Below are 12249 nucleotides of genomic sequence, written 5' to 3'. Positions count from 1 at the left end.
AGCTTGGTCCCTCAGACTCTGGCTCACACATCCCTGAGCTTCCCCAACTTGTTGCATGATGAGTTGGGCCAGCTTTCAGTGTTCCGCTTTTTTAATGGTCTAATTATTAATTATATAAAATTAATTAGATATTAATTAAATACAAATTATATAATTTTATATGGTCTAATTTGACTATTTACTCCTGCAATTTTGCACAAATTGTGTTATTCATGGCCACGATTTTGCAGAAATCGCAATTTCCGTAAATAGTTATACCTGCAATTGTGAGCAAATTAGGGCTCACACATATAAAAAAAAACAGCAAAAGTTCCCGAGTTTCAAGAACATGGGGGGGGGCAGTAAGGTGGGGTTGAGGCTTATGGAAGGACTGGGGGAGGATCAGATCCTGATTGATCCAGGGCCTTAACTCAAAATAACTTGAAATACACTGAGCTATTTCATAAAATTTGGGACTATAGTAGCTCAACTTATCCTGAGCTAATTTGTGATGAACCCCCAGCACTACACAGAGGGCTGTCATTATTATTTAATTAATTAATCATGGTACAGCAGCTGTTCTCTTTTAGCATGTAAGTGTGCCCCAGCAAATCATTTTGGAATGAATGGAGTAGAAACAAGGGTGTTGGTAAAAAGAGAGAGGGATGCTATCCTGGATATTAAAGGTTAGGTATGACAGAAGGCACAGAGATAGAGGTGGAAGGAGATTAGCTCATCTTCAGCAGAATGGAGAAAACGAGATGTGTGTGTGTATTGGAGATACTATATAACTAACTCTCTCTCTCTCTCTCTCTCTCTCTGGAAGAGAAAAAAAAAGTATTATATAATCCATTAAAGACCATTTCAATTTTTGTGAGCCAGAACAGAAACTCTGAAAAGACAGCTTCAGCGTATTTCAGATTCAACAGTAAACCATGGTTTACCAAAAGGACATCAGCTATCCCACATTCTCAGTTCTTAATACCCTGTTGGTTAGTGACATTGGTTTTCTCAGCACTGCACAAGCTCATCAAATTAAAAAGCTAAACATTTATGTTCACAGGAGTGGGAATGTGAGAAGCATTAGGATTGTGTTTGGCCTGAGCAATACATTTTCTGTCATCAGAAACCAATATCATACACTGACAGTACTTGGAAAGGGTTATTGCATATAAAACCACTCACTCGCATTACTGCTGAGACAATATTGCTCTCTCCTGGAGCGAGTCAGGAAGCAATAATAGAAATGGTTGCATTTTATATTACTTTTATTTCCACTTAATGGCACTGGCTCAGAGATACATCTCAATCTCCTTGGAGCCTGATCTCAATGTTTACATGAGTTCCACAGGAAAGTGGAGACCTTTCCTTTAAAAGTAGCTCAGAATGAAAGCAACTGTGTGGCCACAGCAGAAGCACTGCTGATTTATTTTTCATCACCTGTGTTCTTTCTAAAATAAGACACAGAAGAAGCATCTGCATGTCCATACGGAGTTGCTGCCTATCTTTTCAGACTTGTATTCTTGGATTCCCAGAATAAGCTCCCTTGAAGATATACATACAGTCATCTTTATTAATTCAGGGCATGGTCTGAAGGCACATGGGTTGCTAACCTTGATAAAGCTAAGCAGGCAAGGAGCTAGTTAGTGCCTGGAAGAGAGACTGCCTGGACCACTATGGATGCCATCTTGAGTTCCATGATGGAAGGATATAAAACATAATAAATAAGTGCATATATGCATGTGCCCATCAGACACTCAGATACAAGTTCTGATAAGTTCCAGCCCCCAATGGCTGACAAGGTAAAAAGTACCCCAGAGCAAGGGGTGTTAAAAAGTAGGAAGCCAGAAGGATAACAAACAGGGAATCAGTAACAAAATCAATGGGACAGCCTAGTGCAGCCTTTCCTCAACCTGGTGCCCTCCAGATATTTTGGACTTCAATTCCCATTGGCCCCAGCCAGCACAAGCTTGTTCCCTCCAGGTATTTTATCTTACATCTTCCAGCATTCCTGGAATGATCAGGAATGCTGGAAGATGTAAGACAAAATACCTGGAGGGAACAAGGTTAGGGAAAGCTGACTTAGTGGCTTTCCTCAATCCTGAGTTACCCAAACCTTGGAACTATATAGCAGGCTGTAGCACAGTCCAGCATTCTGCATTTCAGAGAGGATCCTGGTTGTAGTGTCTGGCTTGAACACCCTACAGTCCTCTCCAGCAGCCCGGTGGCACTGGAAGTAGAAAGAACCAGCATCTGACCCATATGACTCCTGGGACATCTCACGGTGCCAGGCACTGGAGGGCCCTTAGGCAAGATGCCTTCAATGGGCCCACCAGATTCCAGCTGAAGATCAGGAAAAAATTTCCTGACTGTTAGAGCAATACGACAATGGAACCAATTACCTTGGGAGGTAGTGTGCTCTCCCACACTGGAGGCATTCAAGATGAAGCTGGACAGCCATCTGTCAGGGGTGCTTTGACTTAGATTCCTGCATTGAGCAGGGGGTTGGACTCGACAGTTTTATAGGCCCCTTCCAACCATACTATTCTATGATCCTATACCCATCACCGTGGTCAATATCTGACGTTGCTCCTCATCCTCTTTCTCATCACTGCTACCACTTGCTTGCTTGATAAGCAGATAACAGGTAGGCAGTAGCGTCTACTGCTGCTCCTCACCACCACCATTGTCTGGGCCAAGGTTTCTGTCAGTGGCCCCCTGATGGGGTGTAGGCCCTTGGCAAGCACCCAACCATGCCTACCCTTGATGTTGGCCCTGATTATGTGATGTCAGGGCTTTGGGGTGGTATGATAGCATCAGCTGATGCCATGAAGTGATTCATGTGGGCTCTGCCTTATGGCATGTTATCAACTACCACATAGTACTGAGAACGTGACCCGAGTGCATTTCCTCACAGAATTCACATGCAGACATGAACCAGAATTGTCTTATCAAGATTAGGCTGCCCCCATGCACATTTACACACAGTAGTTTGACAGGGAAAAGAAAACTCCAAGTCTTGCAAGTAGACACAAACAAATGCTTCTTCTCTGGCTATAGAAAAGGATAGATGGCCCCTGCCTGCCTGACTCCCTGCCCCCCCCCCCCCGAGCATCCCCCTGCTTGTTGGACAGGAAAACAGGATTTCAAAAAGATGCTAGCACCTTCAGTCCATGCTCTTTAAAAGCAAACACAAACAGATAGATATACTTTATTTACTTTTCTCTGCAAAGAAACAGCAGGAATCCTGGCAAAATATGGCCTGGATATTCACCTAATGTTAGCAGCACATCCCTGGCCATTTTGCAGCTCAGCCGACTCTTCATCATTGTCATAAATGTGTAGTTATCACGAGTTAGGGATGGCGCAGGTGCCTGATTCCGTCTGGGAATCTGGCGGAACCTCCCCTGCGCGCACCCCCAAGCTGCGCTTGCTGAGCCCCTGCCCCCGCTTGCCCCCCGCCCACACTTGCCGAGTAGTCTGCACTCACCCAGGCATCATTGTTGAGCTCCATGACTGCCATTTTCCAGGAAAAAATGGCTATCACGAAAAAGCACACATTTTCATATATGCAAAATGGGGCAGGTGTTTGCTTGCCTGTAAATTTGCACACATGAGCCATTCACGGCCCCATTTCGCACATACGCAAATGTGTGCATTTTCATAGCTGTACATATTCGCTTATATGTGAATATGCGCGTTTTCACAAGTGTACATATTTGTGCATAACACAAAATGTGGCTATGAATGGCCCATATGTGCAAGATTTCAGGCAAGCAAATGCCTGTAATCTTGCATATACGGGTGGTTCATGACCCCTTTTTGCGTATGCGCGAATGTGTCCATTTTCGCAATCGCCATTTTATTTTTCAAAAATGGTGATTGTGGAGCTTCATGAGGCCGCCAGAGTGAGTGCGGGCAGCTCGGTGAGCAGTGGTGAGCTCGAGCACGGGTTCGGGGGCACGTGAGTGGGGGCAGGGCCTGGGCGGCCCATCCCTATCATGAGTGCACATCACAACATGTCGCTGCTCAAGTCAAACATCACATGAAGCATGGATTCCAGAATGAAACAGCTTTACCTTGAATGGCAATGGTTCTTCGGTAAGTGGACTAACGGGAAGTGAGTTGGTACTGCTCGCAGGACTCATATCTGTGCTCTGAGAGACAAACAAAATAAAATCTAGATTAGTCTGGGACACATGATCGTTGCTGTGCCCACATATTCTTGTGACCCTTTGGAACATGGGGAATAAAGAGGCAACACCTCATTTATTACAACTACAACAAAGAAAACAAAGAGGATATCAAAACTGCAATTGAAGCCAGTACAGTACTGTGCTAATGTTTACTTTGATCATTTTTCTTGGTGTGTTTTAATAAATACCTTCTGGAGTACTTCCACAAAATAATGAATAAGATCTTCAAAGTGACATGCGGAGAAACACAAGTGCATAAGCACCCTTAACAGCCCCAATGGGAACAATTAGGAATACATGCCAGAGTACAATACAATACAAAATGCTGTGGTCAAACAAGATCAATTTCTTTATTACGCAGCAACAGAAGAGCCCAAGAGGAATACAGAAGTGCTGAGTTTCTCAACCACCAGGACACTGAAAGCCATTGTCTGACCATTAGAAATGGAATAATTGAAGAGTTAAAGCACTCAGCATGGCAAAAAAAGGAAGCAAAGCTAGCCAGCTTAGCAATTTTTTAGAGTATGGATTATGGAGAACTTTCCACGGGTGCTCATATACAAGTCCCATTCTGCTCAATGGGGCTAAGAACAGGCCTCCACAACATCTGACCCACCTACATTAATGCAGACCATCAGTCTTATATAGTAGTAACCCATGAAGCAGGCAATAAACTATGGCTTTTGCTGCTTGCCTGGACCTGCAAAACCGGAGCGGGTGGGATACAGGGCCGTAGCATTGGAAGGCAGGTGGCAGGGCCAGCCCCATCATTAGGCAGAATGAGGCAGATGCCTCAGGCAGCAGATCCTGGGGAGGGGGTAATGGTATTTACCCAGCCATTCCTTCTGAGCCCCCCCCCCCCGACATTCCTAGCATGGTTGGCTGGGGAATCCTAGGAGATGTAGGGCTTCTTTCTCTCCACACTTGCATAGGATTGTGCCCTTAAAGAACAAGTTCATACACTTGTATTTCTACTCTGGATCAACACCCAGCAGAGACAGGTAGATTGATAAACAGCTGCTGCTGCTGCTGCTTCATATTAGAAACAGCACAGGGAAACATGGCTATCTTGCAGGAAGGAGGAGCAGCTCACACAGCTTTACACTCAAGCCAGATTATTTAGAAGACATAGCAAGCAGCTACATCGTTTGTTCTGCTTTTCCTCTAGTGGAGGTGCAGGGCCCCCAGTCCAGACAGGGACTGTAGTATGAGTGGTAGCGGGGCTTTAACCCTTCTTCCTCTACACTCTGATCCCAATTCAACCAACCCCCCCCCACCTGCAATTGTCAAGGGCTCCTTGGAGGCCTCTCTCAGTCTAATCCAGTAGCCAAGTCCAGACACAGACAAAGGGATTCTTTTCAAAGCTTTATTCCTCTTTTACAACTTAACAACTCTACTGTTAGCAACTAGATATGAGCAGCAGAGTACCTATGCCCTACGTTGGAACAGTTGGTCCCCGTTTGAAAGGGAATTACTGGCAGACCCCTGAACTTAAGGACTAGGGAGAGTCCCTCCCCTTTTCCCTTGGATCCTCTGGGCGCAGCCGTTGTTTGCGCGCCAACCGGGCACTACGCCTCCTTTCTGCGCCCTCCATTTGGCGCCGCTCTCTGCGTCGGCGTCGCGCGTCCACCAAGTCTGCTTCCCGCGCTCTGTCACTCCCAGGACTGCTATCTAAGCTAGCAATGCTGGTGGGAGGAATCTCTGTCAGCTGTTGGCCCTGGGAAAGAGGAGCGCGCTCCTCTCCCAGGAGCGACTCCTCTTCCACAGAATCAGAACTACTCTGGGATTCTATGGGCTCAGTGTCCACCCTGGCAGCAATTTATAGTGCCAAATCATGATCCATTGAAGCAAATTTGACACTCTAAATTGTAGTGCTCCCCTATCCAGTCAGGACTGGATCAGGTGGGGCAGGTAAAAGTCTCTATACCACCCCCCCCCCATGGTAGGGTCCTGATTCGGTTCACCCTCTGTACTTACACTAGAGTAAAAAAAAGAACAAAAGTATTTTTAAAGTACTGCCTGCTTTGGTCCTCACTGCAAACAGACAGAGATGGAAGAAAGGAGAGTGACACAGTACCACAGTAGGCAGCTATCATGAGGGGAAACCAGACTCGTCCATTACATTTAAGGCCCCTTAAAATACAGAGTTGGATCCAGATATAATCATGCTTACTGTACCCATTAAAATCAATGGAACAAATTATTCATAGTAAGTCCCATCCATTTCAATGGGTCTGCTATAATCATGACTAAGGTTGGATCAATACACCACAATGGTCAAGAACAAGCTGTAGCTGGTAGATCACACATTCTACAGGCCTACCTTGTCTGTCTGATCCACAGACAGCAAAGCCATCTTTTAATTCCGCAATATCTTCAAAAATATCACTAGTTCCCATACTGTGAAAATGTAAACTGAACTGATCTCCTCAAGCTGTGAACCTTTAGAAGAGAGAGAGAACAAAGAGCACTACAGTAGGGATGTCTCTGTAGGGATGTGTCGATCAGGAAAACTCGAGCTCACTGAAGTTCTCCAGATTCCATCTTGGGGCTCCTTCCAACTCAAATCCATATCAGCTTGCAAGCTTCTTCTTTTTTTTTCTTTTCACATGAAAAACCATGTGTATTTTCGTGTGTATTTCCCCAAATGGATGCATCAGTTCTGTGCATCTTTGAAATGTACACATTCTTCTCCCATGGAATTCAAATACTCTCAGCATATTTGTGCACATTTTTCAAAAGCAAGCAATTATTTGTGCACATTTTTAAATGAACACATACTGTCGAATTGATCTTTTTTGGTCCACAAATCACATAACAAGCTCAGAAATGTATGGGCTTCGGCCACAGATTGTGCCTCAGTCCATGTTCTGTCCAGAAAGTGCAAACTGGGTAAATCCGGATCAAAAATGAACTGAAATTAATTTCTCATACATCCCTACGCTAAGCCACCCTGGATAATTGTACCTTAAAATACGAATATCAAAATCTTGAATACCAGACCCCAAGACAGCCAATTTTGTTTGAAGCAACTACTTTTCTGCATGAGTATATAGTGCTATGATGGCTGCCAGATACTGGCTTCCCTTGAGACCACTATCAAAGTGTATTGATCCAAGAAGTTAATACTGGCAGAAAAATATCTTCAGTAGATATTAGAAGGAAGAGAGCAAATAAATCTTGACAACTAAAGAAAGGAGTAGGCAATCTGTGTATTTTATAGCTATTTAAAAGGGGGAGGGAGTGAATATCCAACTTATTTTCAGGGTGCTCGCTTCAGGTGATTGTTGGCCATTACGTTCAGTATAGGTTCACAGCCTAGAAGTTGAGTACAGCTAACAAATGGGATATGACTGAATAAGTACTTCAGTATTTTGAAGACTTCATATTTAAAGAGCAGTAAGGGAAGCAGATAGAATTCCTTTGCATCCTTGTGGCACAGTTTTATACATTTCTTTCTTATTACAATTATTTATATCCCACTTTTCAGGCTAAAATCCTACCAAGGTGGCTTACAAGAACAACAACAATATGTTCATGAAAAACATTAGAAAACAATGTGCATAAAATAACAAAAGGATCTGTCCCACAGGAAAGCTGAAGGTAGAAAGCCCTGCAAAGGAAGAAAGGGATTGTTCACCTGGAGCCTGAGGTGGTCTTTGCCCACCTGCCTGTCTCCATGGGGATCATTCCCACAAGGCAGTTGGTGATAAAGCTACCTCTCTCATGTAATGTGCAGTTTGACCCTGAGTTATCCACACACAAAGAACCAAAGAACAGGCAACACCTTTGGGTCATTTCACACATTAAAATGGTAAAGGTGTCCCCAACCAGTCGTGTCCGACTCTAGGGTGCGGTGCTCATCCCCGTTTCTAAGCTGAAGAGCCAGGGCTGTCCGAAGATGCTTCCGTGGTCATGTTGCCGGCATGACTGAACACCGAGGTGCACGGAATGCTGTTTCACACACAATTTCACACATTATGCAGGCACAAAGTTGGGTTTGCCGCTAAGTGAACAATTGGCATGGAACTACAGACAATCCTGGCTCCCTGAGAAGGTCTGAATAAATCTGTTTGATGGATGATTTTTTCAGCACCAAGCAATATGTAATGTGGCAGGTCAGTGACTGGATCTTCTGCTGTTCTTTTCAAAGCTTATAAGCAGCAACAAGAGACCCTATGAATCGATTTGGAGCCAGGGCCCTTAAGAAGGTGGTGGTGTGTGTGGGGGGTAATCTTTCCATCATGTCATTTCCCTGTTTTGATTTTGAACCCTCTCCCCCAGCTGCCATTTATTGTAGCACATGCATGAGAGTGCTCCCTTCAAAACGTAATTTGAGAAGTCGGACTTGATCAATGATGCCTCATAACCATGCTGATCTTGCTAAGAATTCCCTCATGAATCTCTGTGGGACTACACAGTAAATGCCTTAAGGACTGTAAATGTAATGTACTTGTGAACAAAACATTAAACAGCAAATCATTTGTGATATTTGTTAAGCTTTTATCTCATTGTTTGCACAATACACTACAGAAGGATATGTACAATGCAGTGCAATCTTCTGCATGTCTACTCAGAAGTAAGTCCCACTGAGTTCAATTGGGGCTTACTCTCAGGAAAGTGGGTATAGTATTGCAGCCCAAGTCAATAAAATGGTATGATGTCTCAGTAGGGTGTCATCCAAACTCTGGTACAGCAAGTTTTCATTGATCAGCAGAGTAAAAATACAATGTGCTTGCGTTCATTGAGCACATATTCAAGGAGCAGAAAATTTAGACTTGAAGACTCCAAAGCTAAGTATGTTAAAATGACCTGTCAAAAGTGGTTCCATCCAAACATTACAAAGGCTCTTTGGAGAGCAGATGACGCAGTGAGAATAATTGCAGTCACAACATTTAAGACATGCAAAATGACTTGTTAAAAGCTTTGGTGAAATAGATGGCAACCTAAGGATATTAATTCTTTTTCTGAAAGCTTCTGAAAAACAAAACATAACCTCTATACTATGTTTCTTAGCTTAAAGGCAGATACATTAATTCTGACATGTAGAAATATATAAGAAGTCAAAATTCCAACTTTAAAAAGAAATGAAAAGTAAATGCATATATTATAGCGTGTGTGCAGCACTGTAATACAAAAACAAGCAAGAAAAAAATAGAAGCACAGCAGATTCCCAATGAAGTTGCTTTTGAATGTGCAGTGATTTAAATTTAGATTTGGATGCAAGATTTATAGCACTGATCAAAACCTACTCAAAAGTAAACTTGCACTGATTTCAGTGTCATTCTTGCTTTAGAATGCAGAATGAAGCTTTCAGTACAAGTGTTAACTATCATTTCAACAAACATCTTCAACATGGAGGCCAAGGCATCACAAGAAAATGTTGGGGGAAATAATGACACAGAGAGACCAATATTATTCATTTATTATTTATTCCTTAAATTTACAGTATATCCCACCTTTCTTCCAAGGAGTCCAAGAAGGCATGCATGACCCTCATCTTCTCCATTTGATCTTCCATTTAATTTATGTATTAAGGGTTGCAGATGTGCATAGCTTTAGGGAGGTCTGAAAAGTATCTTGATGTTATACAAAGTAGACTATTAAACTCCCCTCAGCCCACTACAATCTTGGAATCATTGAAGTCCATGACTTTTCTGCTTTCCTTCACCCACCTTGCTTAGCATGGAGACTTGCTCAGACCAGACAGAATCTCTTCAACACACCGTTTTCCATAGCTGGGGTATGTGGGTCTTCACTTCTGCAGCTCTCAGTTGACACAGTTCCCTACCGCTGATCCACCCAGTTTCCTCTCCTTGGGCTCTTAGTATATCTATCCTGCTGCCAAATGTGTCCCTTACCAGCTACCTTGCCCTTCTATCTTCACTATAATATTATGGCCTCAGTCTTATCTGTGCCCCTGTACAGCAAAGGCACACAAAGGAACATTCAAAACCAAGGGAAAGTTGCTAGACCTATATCCACACATGCAATCAAGTAGGTTTTCCATAGTGTACATTCTAAACAGGTCTGCAGTACATTATACAATAGTTTATGGCAGTTTGAGGAGCATATATCGTTAGGCCTGAATGGTGAGTAGAGGCTTATTGTCATCCACATTCCTGTCCAAAAGCAACAGGATCATTTAGGTCATTGCATGGTCAATATTTGGCATAGATCCCACAAACAGCAGGAATTTGTGGCACTCCAGGACTGAGCATGAGGGTCTGTAGTAGTCAGGCCTACACTTTTGCCTTCCTCACCCATGCTGTGCTGCTGCTTTCTGGCTTAGTAGGCTACAAGCAAAGCCACATACAATGTGTGTAAGCACATTCTGTAATGTATAGTACTGTGTGTCAGGCTGTGGCAAGGTCAGGCCCCAGGTTCTGGTACCTGGAGGTAGGATGTGAGCAACAATGTCTGGCTAACACTGTACAGAGCCTGGTGGACAGAGATTGGCTTTTGGGGTGATGAAGCAGCCTGGAATATAGAAATTAGAGCTCAATTTGTCAGGCTTCCAATGGGAAAAAGGTGTATTGGTGATGCAGGAGTTAAGGACAAGAGGCTGGCTGCTGGGGACCCTTGTTCAAGACTCCTTGGTGCCTTACAGGTAGAGATGGATGAATCTGCCAATTCTGGTTTCTCTCAGGTTTTTTTTTCTTTCTTTTCAATCTTAAATTTAGTTTGTCTCAAACTGTGAGAATTTATCCAGTCTTACATTCAGTTCATCCTGAACCTTGAGATATGTGTTTTTAAGTTGGCATGAAATTTCATAAGCATTTTTGTGTGCATTTGTCCCAACACATATATGTTTGTATGCCTAGTATGCAAATTTTTGCAAGCAATTTTCCTACTATAATGCTATTTTGAATGTTATTTTCTCATATCATGTTTCTCTGTATGGAGAACACATCATTGATTGAAGAACTCCACCACAAAATTAGAAGAACTGTGAATTTCAAAGGATAATGGCATTTCGGTTTGCATAGCAGTTTGAAAGTTTGAAATTAGATGAACAGATTTCTCCCAGCCACCTAACCCTACTTACAGGGCAGCGCAATGTTCTGTTCTGTGCTTGACAAGTAGAAATGAACCCTAAAGGGTGATCACCACTGCATTGATCACCACAAGCCATTCAGAATGGTCAAAGGACAACTCCAAACATCCACCTTTAAGAAACAAAGCAGCATTCCTTTCTTTACCAAGAAGTTCTTGTTAGGTGTGGAGGTGGTCGCCTCAGTCAATTTTTCTCCATCATCATAGCAGGAGATGTTGCTGTTCCCCAAGACCCAGGAGCTGTGCAGGTGTTAGATACCTTCCTCATTTCATTTTGCTTGCCTGGCTTATACTTTTGATTTATGTGACGGCTTTTGTGCTGATGGCCCATAATGCAATAAAGAAATCGAGTAATTTGTACCTCTCATGCCTTGCAGAGGAGACATAGACTCTGTTGCAGACCTTTACACTCGTAGCATAAATGAGAACAGCCTAGAGGCAACTCTAATTATTATTGGGATTTGGGGATGGCCCCAAGCACCTCATAGTATTTTGGATCTTTCCTAAAACAGACACCAAATCAAGCTTCTTTGGGGAAAACTGAATTAAGATCTTTCCTGGCACTGTAATTGATTTAAGTAAACCAGCTAGAGTGAGACAATCTTTTAAAATGATAATTATACTTCTCATCTTGACATAAGCTAATCACCTAATGTTGAGAACAAAAGAAATTAACATTAAAACACAGGTGCATGTTGAGCTGTTGCGCATTATACATTTGTTCTGGAAGTGAACTTGTATTTTCAGTTATGCTGAACTGAAAATAATAAAATAAGATAAAGAGCAGCAGGAAGCTTACAGGCTCCAATTTACGGTGCTTATAAATTATTATTGATAGCTCAAAATATGATTCACCAATTTGGGGGAAAAGTGACTGATGTGTTCTTAATAAGCATAATCAGTTATCCAGAGACACTACTGGATTTCAGTGAAACACTGTTATGTTGAGAAGCCAATAATGATAGATAGGATTAATATGAAATAGCATGGATGCCATTTATTAGGGTATGCGCAGCAA

The 12249-nt window shown here is 42.8% G+C and overlaps 1 protein-coding gene across 3 annotated transcripts in view; it reads right to left on the bottom strand.

Moving 5' to 3' along the window:
* Positions 1 to 12249, bottom strand: part of CCSER1 (coiled-coil serine rich protein 1) — an 857015-nt gene that overhangs the window by 179272 nt on the left and 665494 nt on the right. For all 3 annotated transcript variants that reach the window (XM_084855629.1, XM_084855630.1, XM_084855631.1), the window contains exon 7: positions 4059 to 4136. In XM_084855629.1, coding sequence (XP_084711755.1) covers positions 4059 to 4136 — 78 coding nt within the window. The remainder of the gene's footprint in view (positions 1 to 4058; positions 4137 to 12249) is intronic.

The sequence above is a fragment of the Heloderma suspectum genome, chromosome 5 (genome assembly GCF_057233095.1).
Source record: "Heloderma suspectum isolate Gila_16-S chromosome 5, 16-S_ref, whole genome shotgun sequence".
NCBI classification, from domain to species: Eukaryota; Metazoa; Chordata; class Lepidosauria; order Squamata; family Helodermatidae; genus Heloderma; species Heloderma suspectum.
The sequence above is the reverse complement of the archived record's forward strand: the minus strand, read 5'-3'. Positions and strand labels throughout refer to the sequence as shown.